This window comes from Hippocampus zosterae, chromosome 9 (assembly GCF_025434085.1).
Source record: "Hippocampus zosterae strain Florida chromosome 9, ASM2543408v3, whole genome shotgun sequence".
Taxonomy (NCBI): Eukaryota; Metazoa; Chordata; class Actinopteri; order Syngnathiformes; family Syngnathidae; genus Hippocampus; species Hippocampus zosterae.
The window spans coordinates 18,156,150-18,171,846 of record NC_067459.1 but is presented as its reverse complement, the minus strand read 5'-3'; the positions used below and the strand labels follow the sequence as shown (position 1 = coordinate 18,171,846).

General features: G+C 43.3%; 1 protein-coding gene across 4 annotated transcripts in view; it reads left to right on the top strand.

Moving 5' to 3' along the window:
- Positions 1–15,697, top strand: part of bsnb (bassoon (presynaptic cytomatrix protein) b) — a 55,236-nt gene that overhangs the window by 9,454 nt on the left and 30,085 nt on the right. For all 4 annotated transcript variants that reach the window (XM_052077341.1, XM_052077340.1, XM_052077339.1 and 1 more), the window contains exon 3: positions 13,155–13,934. In XM_052077341.1, the coding sequence (XP_051933301.1) occupies positions 13,155–13,934 (780 nt within the window). The remainder of the gene's footprint in view (positions 1–13,154; positions 13,935–15,697) is intronic.

Here is a 15,697-nt window from a genome sequence, read left to right as displayed (position 1 = left end):
CGTCTGGCGAACTACATCCTCCAAAAGCGCCAAGGACACAGTATCAAAAGAATTTAGGACAGCTGAACATGGAACATGGACAGAGGGGTCAGATGCGGTATTTGGGACCGGAATCCTAGCTGTAGAGACCTTATCAATAAAGAACTGAAGGAATCTGTTGCACATCTCGGCTGAAGAATCCGCGCAAGTAGGCAGAGGGGGTTTGAGTACAGAATCTATCGTTTTAAATAGTGCACGAGGGTTGTGACGGTTGGCTAGAATAAGGTCCGACAGATATTTTCTTTTGGCCTCTTTTACTGTGAGCTGGTAGATACGCCAGCTGTCTTTCCAAATTTGAGAAGAGACATGCAATTTGTCTCTTTTCCACTTGCGTTCAGCTTTGCGACACTCCTGCCTAGCTGCGCGGGTAATGTCGTTAAACCATGGCTCGGGTTTAGGCTTTGGCAGCACAATTTTTGAAGGAGCCACCAAATCCAGGATGGCCCGGCATGACGAGTCGAACCAAGAGGTGAGTTCCTCTGTGTTAGACGAGGGTACGCAAAGGTTATTAAAGGCATCAGAGAAACGACTAGCAGTGCGAGGGTTAAAAATTCGGCGTTTACAACTAGGAGCGCCAGATTTCACAGCAGCATGCGATAATACTACGTCAAATAAAACTGCCATGTGATCAGAAATTCCATTTTCAAGGACTTCCAGATTTGACACCGTTATACCATGAGCAAGGACAAGGTCTAAAATATGTCCTTGTTCGTGTGTCGGGCTGGTCACATACTGCACAAAATTAAAAGAGTCGATAAGTCTTAAGAAGTCTTTTGCTAGCGTTTTTTCCGGACAACATACATGGATATTAAAATCCCCCATTAGGAGAATACGATCATATCTCAGCCTGATTTCCGCAAGAAAGCTTGAAAAGTCGCTTGAAAAGTCTTTGTTGTATTTAGGAGGACGGTAAATGACAGCACAAAGCACCGGGAAAACACGACCAACTTCAAAGAAGGTTGCTTCAAAGCTGTTGGCAGATGTGGTGAATGTGCACCGTTTACATTTGAAATTGTTCTTAAAAATGCTTACCGTACCTCCACCACGTCCTGATGTCCTCGGGGTATCGAGGAAATCACAGTCAGGTGGTAACAATTCAATCAAAGCTTTGTACTCACCGGTACCTGCCCAAGTCTCCGTCAGACACAAAAAATCCAAGTCATTGGAAAGAAAATACTCCCTCAGAATATGGGTCTTGTTCGTCAGCGACCGGGCGTTTAACAACGCGATCCTTGTGGAAGTAGCAATGGGAGGGCTTCCCTCTGTCAATCGCCGAGCCCGGGGGAATTCCCTCAAAAGGTTTCGCTGAATTCCTCCCCGAGAAAGGCGCGCAGGGTAGAAATGCCGTGGCACGATGGGAGAGCCAACGACTGTTAGCAAGCACGAGGCGACGGGGTCGAGGGCACACCACGCCGGAGCGATCGAAGTGTGTCTCAGATCCCGTTTCAATTTCACGAGCTGACCACTGCGTTTGCCGAGCTATGACTGCAGAGTTGTGACACACCTTGGAAGGACACAGAAGCCTAGCATCATACAAAATGTCAAGAGGATTAAGTTGGCAGTGATGGCTATTACCGCCTATTGATTGACCATATACATTAGCATATACTGTATGTAAAGTATACTATTTAGTAAAGCACGGCCCACCTTCATTTGTTAAGTCTGACTGTGCAAATATTTCAAGCTCTGTTTGTCCTCTAATTATCCAGTCGTCGACTCATATGTCTTAGTTCTTTGGCGATGTTACAATGTAAAAATAGTGTACTTCATATAACACTGAAATGCTTCCTCTATCCTTCTTGAGAGACACTAATGAGCACCCAAATGATGTCCCGAGCTATGACCAAATAAAGCACTTCTTTTTAATACCCCCGGTGAACAGCTCCCAAGCAGCTCCCCATCATTAAAATGCATCTTAAGTGTCATTTCTGTCAACAGGTAAAGGAGAAAGACTTCTGCCTTCATCCGAAAATAAATCACTTGCCTAATTTGAATTAGGCTATGCTTCACTGTGACTCTGAGCCCAGTTTGGCTGTGTCATCTGTCTTAAAGTTTCACATCATCTCCGGTGATTCATGCTGAAAATTACAGCCAAGATGCCTCATCGCTTAAGCTGACCTGAAGGCTTGTAGAGCAGCCGCAGGTTGAATAAATACTTGATGCGAGGTGTGAAAGGTTGAGTTTTCCAACTGTGGATTTACAGTATGCAATTGTAATGACTAATATGTGGGTTTGCAGCTTTGTATGAATGTGATTGCAAAGGTCTGAGGACATACTTTGTTGACATCAGAGTGGGTTTATTATTTGGGGAGATCCATGTGCATTTTGTGCCGCTTCTTGCGTACAATTTTTGACAGTCGTCACTTATTCCAGACTGTTGAGCCGCTAGCTTGACCAGCTGATTAACTCTTGACTTCCACCATTGCCAAAAGTGATCTGGACATTTCTCCTCATCATTTAGTGGAGTTTACCACCCTTATTAAAGTATTCTTGGGTCAATTGAAAGACACAAAATAAATCTAGGTTACAGTATTATTATTATTGTTGTTGTTGGTGGTGGGTTTCAAGCTATTAATGTAGGCTGACATTTTAACAGAGGTGGGTTTGACCGTAGTAACATTTTAAATTGAAAAACATTTATGAATAGATATTCTTCCAGTGATGTAAAGATTAGGGTTCGAGAAAGATTTAGATCCAAACAAACTCATTAATGGTGTCATATAAATGATAAAATCCCTACTCGTACCGCATATTACCTCGTTTTGACTTTGCTGTTTGTATGCAAGGTCTGCTGCTGTCACTGCTGTTCACGCACTGACTTTTGCAGGTGACAAATGTCCAAGCCTTGGTGCAGGTTGATTGCGTTCCGTGTACGAGTAAGTGTAGCGGTGCGCAGTCGGTGGATAGAAATGCATGAAGCACAGCCGAGGGACACAGTAAAGAATAGCTCATGGCAGGCAGAGGAGGAGAATGTGGCAGCATCGAGGGGCTGCGGAGGTGGATGTTATGGCTCAGCCTTGGTGAGCTTGTCAGATGCTGAGAGCGCAACACACAGTGAAAGCGGGCCTGCCTCTGGAGATCTGAAGATTTACCACCCTAACCTATTTAGAATGGATTTGACTTTTCCCTCACAGAAACATGTCTTTGTAGCTTTATCGTTTGTCAATGAAACTGATTCTCTCCACATTTTTGCTGATCAACGTTAAAGACGAAAATATTTAGAAACAGATACTGTCGATTAGATCCATTTGAAAAGTCAAATTAAATCCATCCATGCATTTTCTTCAATTCTGTCCTCTTTAGGGTCACGGGTGAGCTGGAACCTATCTCACTTGATTTGTGCAAGAGGCACGGCAGTCAATCGCAGATCACATTTTCACAAACGACCACTGTCACATTCACACCGATGCACATTTAAGATTTGGCAACTAAACAACCAGATTTTTTTTAACATTGTGAGATGAAGCCAAGGTACTTGGGAAATGCCTATAAGTCAAGAACATTTGAATTGTTTTTATTAGTTTTTTTTCTGATGCAATTTAGTACGACATGTCTTGCATATTTCAGAGCGTTACCTCACATCGGTCAGGTATCGCAGGTCGGATTGCGTCCCCTCGCACAGTGCGCAATCTACCGCGCCTCGTTGTGGAAGACGTATCTGCGCCTTGCACGACGATGCTTTCTTTGTGCTACTGTGGCCATGAACACGCTTCCATAAAGGAGCGCCACTTGTACACCAGCTTTCTGTAGATGTTATTTGCTTCAAATCAAACTGAAATGTAAATAAATCATAAGTAAGTCACGCAGCATCTCGGAAGAGATTGGCCCACAAGTTTTCTCAGAAGCTCCACTGTCATTTCCAAATATTTCTGCTTTATTTTGATTACAAAGACACTATGTTCCCAAACTGTGCTGATGAGGTATTCCCTTCAAATTACTGAAAGATTGCACTGCCGAGTCCAGTGCTGGTAACCAAGAGACATTCCATATTTGGATATTCTCGTCCCTATGGCTTTTTGCGTGTTATGATAAAAAAGACAGAGCACTTTCTTTCATGTTCCTCAACACGTTAAATATCATACAATGCCAACAGCGTTCTCCTTCACCCTTTCATGCACCCTGTAACCTGATAACATGATCAGCTGTCCACTGAAAGGGTTAAACATGAAGAAAGAAAACGTTTCATTTTGCTCTTGAAATCACACATTCTTCATGCTTACGAACCATCACTGTAGTGGACACGGCCATCTCGAGCAGTGGGAGACAAATCTGCTGATCAGAAACATTCTAGACACAGACATTTTCAGGTGTGTTAGTCACAGTGTCAGTGATGTGACTGGAGACTGTAGATAAGACGAAGATGTGTGTGTGTGTGCGCGCGTGTGTGTGTATGACTCATAGCTATATTTACAGAGTACTGTATATGCATGTACCGATATATTTATATCCACACGCACAGCTATGAGAAAGATGATGCATTCAGGTTAGAAGGGTTAGTCATTTTAGTTATTTTAGACGGGAAGCTTAATCCTGAGAGAAAATGAGAGTGTGAAAAAAAAAACCCAATCGAAAACCAAAACTCAGAGAGATAAAGTAGTGCAGAAGGTCCCCAATGACAAATTTTCCCCCCACTGTAGTACACGGAACCATGTGCTTCATAATTGGTCCACTTTCTATTAATAGTTCCTACCTCGCAATGGTGGCTTGGGTCTAAGGTGCTGCAGTGGAAAGACAGAGTAAACCATCGTTTAAAATTTTTTATATATATATATATATATATACACACACACTGTGAAGCCCACGTGCTAACCACCGGACTGCCCGGAGACGGCTGGGATGGGCTCCAGCACCCCCCGCGACCCTAGTGAGGATCAAGCGGTACGGAAGATGAATGAATGAATGAATGAATATATACTGTACTAGCTGGTTCGCCGCCCTCCGGGCGGCTCATCAGCTAGTTCCTGCGGAAGGCTGGTAAGGTGGGCCTTCGGCCCACAAAAGTGTTGTTGCTTGGTTCAACTTTTTGTTCATCTTCATTGCTTATCGCGAAAATAAAGAGATGTTTAGCTCTACTAAATAACTAACAATTTCATTGCAATGCTTGTGGGTAGACAACATTTTTTCGCTAAGATGCCCGCGCGATCGTAGTGAGCCACTGCCTGAGCGGCGCAGTGGCGGCGCAGTGGCGGCGCGCAGCGGCGCGGTGAAGTAGGTACGTTTTGAAAAGGGACAGACGGAAGGACAGACCGCGTGCCGGACGACGCGCAATATATATATTCATTCATTCATTCATCTTCCTAACCGCTTGATCCTCACTAGGGTCGCGGGGGTACTGGAGCCTATCCCAGCTGTCTCCGGGCAGTAGGCGGGGGACACCCTGAATCGGTTGCCAGCCAATCGCAGGGCATACAGAAAGAAACAACCATTTGCACTCACACTCACACCTAGGGACAATTTAGAGTGTTCAATCAGCCTGCCATGCACATTTTTGGAATGTGGGAGGAAACCGGAGCACCCGGAGAAAACCCACGCAGGCCCGGGGAGAACATGCAAACTCCACACAGGGAGGCCGTAGCTGGAATGGAACCCGGTACCTCTGCACTGTGAAGCCGACGTGCTAACCACTGGACTACCGGGCCGCGCCCATATATATATATATATATATATATATATATATATATATATATATATATATACATATATACATGGATGGCAAATAATGACAGAATGAGAAAGAAATGTATCATCAAACATTTAAACATTAAGTCTTCCTGCGATGCATGCAATCCTACATTGACGTGGGGCTTTCATCTTCTTGTTGAACACTCATATTAAGCAATCGTTGACGAACCGCCTTAAAAACCAAAATATTTTGATGTTATATCCCATGAGGGTGATGGCAGTGGCTCCCATACTTTCTGTAAAATAGATTTATAACATGCTTTAAGCGAGACATGCAGTCATGACTTTTTAAAATGTTTGATGGTTGTCTTGGAACTGCCTCCTTTTGTAGTTTTTCTTTTTACCAACAATCCCACAAGCGATGGAAAAGTTTGAAGAAATGCCCTCACACAGAGAGATTGCAGAAAAGCTGTATAAACATTAGCAGTGTGATTCCCTATTCCTGTTCAATTAATTCCCTATATGACGAAAATAATCAAGTAGGCGGCAACTGCCTACACGCACAACGGAAGCAAATTTGGTGCATCTAATAAAATGAACCTTGTACGTTTTCAAAGAAAAAGAAAACTTTCGTAGACGAGCGACAGGAGCGACCTTGCATGCCAGGTGACACAGTTCGAATAGTGCAGAGCCTGATGACTGCTTCTAAAAAGTGTCTGTCTACTCATAAGGTGATCCCATACACATTGGACATGAGTGGATGGTATTGTTGGAAGACTGCAGTCTTTTTTAACTTAATTGACATTAATCTGTGTGTGACTTGAAACAAAGTGGTTATTGCAATGAAGTCACACAAAGCATTTCAGAAATGAAACTGAATGAAACTTGGGCACCCATTTTTCCTCAAATTCATTCAAATGTTGAACTTTCAGCGTTTCCAATCCACAATGTGACCCAATCGTGTTCTGCTTTGAACAATATAGATTACCGATTACTAAGTGTGCTCTAATGTTCCGTTTCATATCTATTAAAGCTGTTTATGGAGCAGTTTTTCTTTTTCTTTCTGTGGCTAGTTCAAGCAGCATGCATTTAAAACTGAAAGTTTTCAGCTTGCCACTCTGATTTACTGACAATCATCTCATGGCAAGCGAGAAAAGAAACCTCAAAATGCATATGTTCATAATTTCTGATGATCTGTACATGCTATCCATTGTAGTGTAGTAAATGTCAGTGTTAAGCACATTTACCGAAAATGTCAAGCTTTAGCTTCAAGTGGACAAACAGTGTGAACCGGGTCAAGAATCCATGTGAGACTCTGCAGTCTGAATTTTGCATAAACTGAAATATGTTGCAAGGAAAATTGCCAGAAAGAAAATCTGGGACACCGGTTTTAATTATTATCCCCCAACTTGCTGCATTTAAAGTTTCTTCATGCTACAACAAGTTGGATGGGGCATTTCAAACAAGATTTTTTTTGACATGTCATATTACTTGTTGCGAATCTATGCATTTTTTCCCTCCATTTTTCACATTTAGTGTCAATGACCATATTACGGTTAGACAGTGAATTGACAATGTTGGTTGTCGATCAAACATGTGCTTTGTTATATATCCTTATAGGCTTTATTTTTGCATTGCATGTGCATTCATATCTGCTGAATTGAGCCAAGGGGAATTGATGATACAGAGAGAGCATTTTTTTTTGTCTTTTTCGGAAATACCGGTAGGTGTTTCTCGATATTGCGCGGGTGTGCACATAGGACAAAATGAATCCTATAAGCAAATCCCAGTGCTACTCTCCAATATGCTGAGTCAAACCTTGCAACCCCCCGGTTGTCCCTTCAGGGCCCCAGCGTATCTCCGAATCATTTCATTACTACATATATTGCATCATCACCGTGCCCATTTTCGCACCTAAATCCAGACTTTTTAGTTTCGCAGCAAAGTCAGGCAGGGGGAAAGAAGCATCAGGAAGAATATCAATGTGTTTTGGCCCAATTTGAAAGCGATTAATCGGCTATTAAATCACAAGTCTTCTGATTGCATTGCAATCTTGTGATACCTGTGACCTTGTCTCTTGACTTCTTCAAGTTGGAGGCTGTTCCAGTTGGTTGCAACTTGAATGACATTATTTTCACAGACCTATGAGTCCAGACACTCCTTATTTGGATCAAATTGTTCATCTCTGGAGACTCTCTTCTGTCTGTTTTTTTCTATGACGAATTCAGATGCTGTTTTCAGATCTTACAAAAACAAAAACAAATGAGCAATGCGACCACACAAAAAGAGTTTCTGGGAAATTGGATTAGCATTTTTTCCCCTTAATCCTGTTCATTCATTCAGTAACAGAGTAGGCAACAATCAAACATGACATCTGAATAAGGGCTATCATGTACCAAAGAAATGAAAATGAAGCTGCAGGGGGAAATTAGTACGAGAAATATAAATATTTTTAGAGAAATATCGATAGCAAAGTACAGGGTGGCCCACTTAAAAGTAGCCCGGATTTTTTTTTAAATTAAAATATTTTTTTAATTTTTTTCAAAACATGTATTTAATTACGTGAATGTTACAAGTGACCCAAGTCTTTCCAAAACCTGTTTTTATTACTTACAGGTTACAAGAGATGCTGGAAGTGTCCCCCATTGACATCTATACATTTTTGAGCACGGCACAGGATGTTGGCTGATACTGACTGCAGCTCTGCTAAGGTGATGCTTCGGATAGTGTTGGTGATGTTCTGTTTGAGTTCGTTCAGGGTATGAGGATTATTTGCGTACACCTTTTCTTTTAAATTCCCCCATAGATAAAAATCGCATGATTTGAAAGAATGTACTCCTTCTTCCAACAAGATGGTGCAACATGTCACACGTCCCACATGTCACTGGAATCCATTCATGAAGTCTTTACGGAAGAGCGAACTGTGAGCAAGGGGTTATGGCCACCACGGTCTCCGGACCTGACCTCATGCGATTTTTATCTATGGGGGAATTTAAAAGAAAAGGTGTACGCAAATAATCCTCATACCCTGAACGAACTCAAACGGAACATCACCAACACTATCCGAAGCATCACCTTAGCAGAGCTGCAGTCAGTATCAGCCAACATCCTGTGCCGTGCTCAAAAATGTATAGATGTCAATGGGGGACACTTCCAGCATCTCTTGTAACCTGTAAGTAATAAAAACAGGTTTTGGAAAGACTTGGGTCACTTGTAACATTCACGTAATTAAATACATGTTTTGAAAAAAATTAAAAAAATATTTTAATTTTAAAAAAAATCCGGGCTACTTTTAAGTGGGCCACCCTGTATAAAAAACAGACGTGTAAAGGAGAAGCGACTGCGAAGGAGGACAGACAGCCGTTGTGTGGAGAGTGCTCGTTTTTGTTCTCTGTTCGAGATCAGATTTCATAAAGATTCACATGATTGCCTCATAACAAGGGGGACGCGGAGAGAAATGAAATGGAGAGATGAGGCAGAGAGGAGGGCAGAGCCACGATGAAAGTGATAAATAGTTTCTTGCTGTCCCTGTTGCGCAACACTTTGTTTTTTTTTCACCCTCCAATGATCTTAATTTATTTGATTATCCCAACTGTAATTTGGAAAGGAAAAATAGAGACAATGGAAATGAGAGAGAGAGAGGATTTTCCATTTGTGAATCTCTGATTGGATGAAGTTTTGTTGCTCCATATTCTTTCGACATTGCTTTCCAGACTTCACAGTTTCACCGTTGACTGACAAGAGAGAACCGTGACCTCATCACGCTTTGTATTAAGGATTGGCAGGAGACCAGACGGGGGCTCCCATGCTGCTGTGCGTGTGACTTACTCCGTCTCTGCTGATTTACTGAATGTCTGAGTGAGAATGACTGGAACATACCAGCCTCATCGCATGTCAAATAGTTCACTCACCTCACTTTTTTTTTTCTGCTTGGCTCTCAACGAAGGCGGACGCTTTTTGCACAGCTCCTGCCCTCACCCCCACCCTCTCCTTGCTCGCCACTTGGTCTTTACCGTATTTTCATCCGAAGAACTAACCATGGAATTAGTTGGCTGGTCTCTCGATGCAATCAACAACATTTTTTCAACGAAAAGAGCAGGCAGTAGGGAGCCTGCTTGCCCTCCGGGGACATTTGCTGCCGGATACGCCCTGGATCCATGGAGAAAGTGGAGACCGGTGTGCCTGGCAATACTGTCCATGGAGGAGGTGGAAGACATCTACATTATTGGCCTTTTGATAAGAGGTATGCTGCTGTTTGGTGTTGGCAGCTTTCTGTTCCATCGCAAAATTCAACTGACGGGAGCGACTTTATTGGAAGTGAAGAAGCTGCCGGTCATTCTGGATGGTTTGCCGTGAATGTCCAACACTCAGACTCAAGCGGTGACTGAGCTCAACCGCAATATTGATGCGGTTTTGGAGCGACTCCGCGCGATCGACAACATCATGGAGGAGTTGGAATCCGCGCTGCGGAAAGAGTTTTCGGATTCGGCTGATCAGCGCCAGTGAAGAGATACAGGCCACGGACTCTAGGCTGTCTGAAATTGTTGGCGGCCGTCCCTCCAAAACAAACAACGCTATCTGGCCTTTTCCCCTGGATGGAAGAAGGCATGGAATCTAGGGCCCCCACCATCACCCCCCTCCTTCTCGGCCATGGACTGATAAGCCGGGACTGTCTTCATTATGAGCAGACCTCGACGAAGCAGCTATGACCTGTACACGCATACACATACACAACTGGACAATCACACGCAGATACATATCCTTATTATCACCGTCTTCATCGCTCCGATTCTTTTCCCCATGTGACGTAGTATTATCTGCAGAGCGCATCGGAGACCGTGCAGCTGGTCAGTTAAGCTGCGTCACGGTCACCCCCTGTCCCCCCCTCCCCCTTCCCATCCATCCGCCCTCTCATTACATGTCTTGTGACTTGTTGTAACTGTCATATGCTTATTTATGTGATTGGGTCTTTTTTTATCCTGGACTTAAATTATCCTCAGAAGAGGATAGTTCGAGCGTGTTTTTTTTTCCCTCTCCCTACCCAGCGTTTTCCTTTCTGAATTCTGATTGTAATTTCCCCATTGCGGGACAAATAAAGGATATATTATCTTATCTTATATTATTTCAGTGGCTGAGAAGCACGTCTTTCTCACCTGGCTGTTTTTTCCCGATTCCCCTTTCCAATTGACTACATTCCGTTAGCCTTACTTTATGTTCGCTCAAGTGATTTGTGCACCTGACACAGTGCCACTCCCAAGTGTGGCAAATGCCATTTTAGTCGATTCCGAGTTTCCAGGAGTCGACAGAAGGGATCACGTTTCATGAGGATTAGAGAAGCGCGGTGGCTTGAGAGTCAGTCCCAACATTTTTATTTTATATTGGTGTTGCTGTTTTGAGGGTAAATCAGTAACTATTTCTGAAAAGGAGGAAACAGCATGAGTGAATGGTTGAATGGGTGAATGGGTTAAAAATAGACACCGAGCCAAATGGCAAAATTGAAAAAAGAAGCGCTGTTACATTGCCTCCAATTAGTTGGCATCAGCAGAATTTTAGTGTCTTTCATTAGAAACTCTTCTGACCTATAAAACAGTAGAGAAGCTCATCAAACTCACTGCCATGTTTGATTGCTCGGTCAAAAATAGACAAGGTGCTTTCTATTATGTATTTATTTATTGAGGTATTATTTTGAGTCAGTGGCCCGGTGGTTGACTGGTTAGCACATCTGCCTTATAGTGCAGAAATGCCGGGTTCGAGTCCGGCTTCGAGACCTTCCTGTGTGAGGTTTGCATGTTCTCCCCGTGCCTGCGTGGGTTTTCTCCGGGTACTCCGGTTTCCTCCCACATTCCTCTCTGTCTAAATTGTCCCCAGGTGTGATTGTGAGCGTGAATGGTTGTTTGTCTATGTGTGCCCTGCGATTGGCTTGTAAACCAGTTCAGGGTGTACCCCTCCTACTGCCCGATGACAGCTAGGATATGCTCCAGCAAGCCCCCATGACCCTCGTCAGGATAAAAGATTCGAAAATGGATGGATGGATATTACAAGTCACGGAGATCTGTGTAACATTTACTGACAATATTTATGAGGCATTTACTTTTTTATATATGGCACTCATTACAATATTTAGAAATGCAGAATTTAAACCACAAGGTAACTAAACGTAAGTGTGATTCAACTGGCTCGGTGTCCATTTTGAACACCCGAGTTACCTAATATGGTCCCTTATCAGATCATGGGATACAACACGTATTGACCCTAACGCTAAGGCGGCTACAATGGCGAGGCAGCTGTCAAACTACCGCGATGGCAATTATTACGTGGCCATGTGTCATCAGGCGGAGAAGGGCCTTTTTCTGACTCTCACCTTATTATGTGCCTCGATGCAACCAAGCAACAAGTGCGAAGTTTCTGCAGCATAGATGTAAAGGAAATGGCCACAGCAGAAGAATAGAAGAACAGAATGGGTGGAACAATTTTAATGAGGAAGACATCACATAGTGAGATGAAAAGTTGAAAACGGCACAAAGGGATGAGCTACAGAAAAAGGCTGAAGGAAGATGACTAAATACACGGCTAGCATGGTTCTACTGAGACAGCTCCTCAAAAATCATTTTGCTTGTCAAATTATTTTCCTGCACGTTTGTTTCTGGTTAAATGCTGTTTGCCAGTAAATTCCCACCCGAAGGCAAGGGCAACTTAAATCCTTTTTTAATTAGATACATAACATCATTCCTTATTGAATTCAGTGCTCTTCCATACAAAATGTTTCCCCTTCAGAGAGTGTTAGAGCCTGTCCCCGCCAGCTTTGGATGAAGGGTAGGGAAGAAAGCTTGTACGTGCATGTCACATCAAGAGATCTCGAAAAGGATGAGACTCTTTTTTTTTTTTTGATTCGCTGTGATTTAAAACCCCATTTTACAGTATAATTTAGAATAGTGATGGTGATCTTCTCCGTCACCTCCAATATCCTCAATATATTTTTAAATGATTTTTTTCCACTGTGTCCAAACTGCATCAAATTCAACTCGGTGATGTCGAGCCAAAATGATGGCATCCCTTCTCAGCGTGCTGCAATACAGTTTTACACAATTGTAACTGCCAAACTACAACCACAATCATAAATTGACTGTGAATTGATTACAATCCCCGCATCTGTGACGATCACCATTTGAGCATCATTATATATAACGGGCATCATTGTGATACTGCTCTTATGTTGGCTCGTGTGCATTTTTACAGTCATAATGTTGAGAACGATTCATGCATATACCTGTAAAAAGAAAAAAGGCCAATTGAAAATCGAAACTGCTGCTGACCTTTTTATGGCTCGGTGGATATCATTTTGAACAACATAGAGTCACTGTCCAGTACGTTTGGAGAATGCTTGTGTTCGTGTTGGGTCCAACACTTGCACAGTTGTCTTTTCGTATAGTCGACAGAATACATCACATCCTGCTTATTTACTTACTGTCGTATTTTGCCCGTGTTTATTTCAGGTGCAGGAGTGGTTATGCCTGAACTGTCAGATGCAGAGAGCGTTGGGGATGGATATGACCACACCACGATCCAAAAGTCAACAACAGATAAACTCTCCTTCCCACTCTGCCAAACCAGAACCCAAATCTGACGCTTCTTCTCAGCCTGCCCCTCAGATGCAGACAACTCCTCAGACTCGGCCAGCACAGGCACATCCCACTTCAGGCCCTTCGAAACAGACTGGTCCAGCTGGCCCAGGTCAGCCACCGACAAAGTTGCCTCCGGGGGCAGTGCCTCTCCCTGGCATGGCCAAAGCACCATCCCAGCCCGATTTGTCCCGAAACTCGCCTGCCCACCAACCCCACCACCCCCGCCAGGACCAGACGCGCAGCGCAGGCAGCTCTCCTTCACGACAGCCTCCACCTCCTGAGCAGACCTTTGGGAAATTGTTTGGCTTTGGTGCTTCTCTTCTTAACCAAGCCAGTACACTGATATCTGAGACCACTCAGCCCCAACAACCACCCCCAAAACAGGCTCCTAAACCAGGTGGACCTCAAGGTCCAGGACCTGGGACACCTAAACACTCAGGACCTCCATCTGCACAACAAGGGTCTCGACCTCCTCCTCAGCAGCAATCTGCGTCTTCAGATTACTCCAAACCCAAAGCTTGTTGTCCTCTTTGCAAGACGGCCCTTAACCTCGGCAACGCAAGTGAACAACCCAACTATAACACCTGTACCCAGTGCCACTCCAAAGTGTGCAACAAGTGCGGATTCAACCCCACTCCACACCTAGTCGAGGTAAGGTCCTGAAACGGCTAGTGTGCGTTTAGAGCAGCATACTGCAGATTGTTTATTTCTTTTCTTTTTCCATTTCATGATCAGTAGATAAGGTTCCGTCAGAAATGCTGCGTCATATCCTTGCCCAGAGGGTCCTGTGGTTATGAATTTGTGGCTGTCTGTCGTCGGTGAGAAAATGTCAAAATTCCTGTGTGGATGACGAAGCATTTGGCTTCAGGTGCCGTAAAATGCTATCAATCGCTGATTTTCACCTCCCTTTGCTTCGGCTTCGGCTGGTTTTTGTGCTCCATCATAGGGTCTTTTGTGGAATTTGCTGATTAATGTTTCAGGATGTGTGAGAGAGCCGTTCAGTTTTTTTTTTAAACACATTTGGTTGGTACGCTGTGATAACTTGACTCGTACAATATCAGATGGGAAAAGTTCTGGAAATCATTCCAAGAAAAAAGCGGAAACCCTGATTATATGTTTTTACCAGTCCAATACCGTGGCAGGGGTCCAACTGGTAACATACGAGATGTGCATAGACTTCCAGCGTTGGGATTCAACAAGTCTAATTATGCAAATAAATTCCATTTGAATGACTGAAATAATTACAGGCATTCTGCAAGGCATTGTTGTTTTTTTGTTGTTGTTTTTTTAAACTTGTCTTCCGAGACGTCTGGTTGTCACAAGCTCCAGTACAGGCCATTCTTAGATCGCTATGGAAACGGCGAGCTGGTTTGTTTTTCCAGACATCCCTTTCATGCTTCACTTTTTATGGAGCTAACTATCTACCAAACTTTTAGATGACTTTTACTCTGTTATTATATGCATTGTTTTTCTGCCCCATTTGCTATGTTCCAAAGCTCATTCCAGAAAGGTACATTATTTGACAGACTCATGAACAAATTTTGGTTTAGTTCCAAGCAAACTGGCAGGCAACATGTTCCTGAGTGTGTGAATAAGATGAGGTTTGCAATTTTGAATCCAGCTTGATTTCCACGGTGTGTTTGACACAGTACTCATCCTCTTCCAAACTCTGCAAACTTGACTCTTCTGTGTCTTGGCGTCAGTTCCCCACAACTGCATGTAGAAATCGGCTCACCAAGATTTTTGAAAGCACTTTATTCTTGCACCCTTCCACTACTAGGGGAACCTTGTCTAGTTCAGATGTCTCAAGTAACCCCATCACCATTCATTTGCACATCCGCCGGCATGGACTTTGTTTATTCATGATTTGAATGTGAGATGAACATCATATTTCTCGAGGCTTAGTATAACTGAACGTGTTTGGCATTGGCGTTTTCTCATGCACATGTTTTTGCAAAGATAAAAGACTTTATAAACAGTTGCACCAACAGTCTGTAGTATTAGTTCTGGCCGTCTTATGATCCATCCTGTTTTGAACAAAGTCATGATGTAAATTTTCAGCTACAGTACTGGTATTAAGTACTTTGCTGAGTGAATTTCCCATTCGGCATAATACATTGTCCGATTAAATGTAAAATGTAATGTCAATAAAAGTAGTACAGTCACCCAAATGTTTTGTACAGCACAAATATTGACACCAATATAGTTACTTCACAAGTGACAACATCCATAACTCATCCTCAAATGTAGCTGTTGTCGCCGCTTTCTAATGTGTGACCAGACAATGAGCGCCGCCGTCGGTGTGAAAACAAGCGGAGGAGGAGAGAAGTGATCGGGGTGATAAATGGAGAGAGGAGAGTGAAAATCGGAGATAATGAGTGCGCGGACGCCAACTTTGTTGTGTTTCAAAGCAG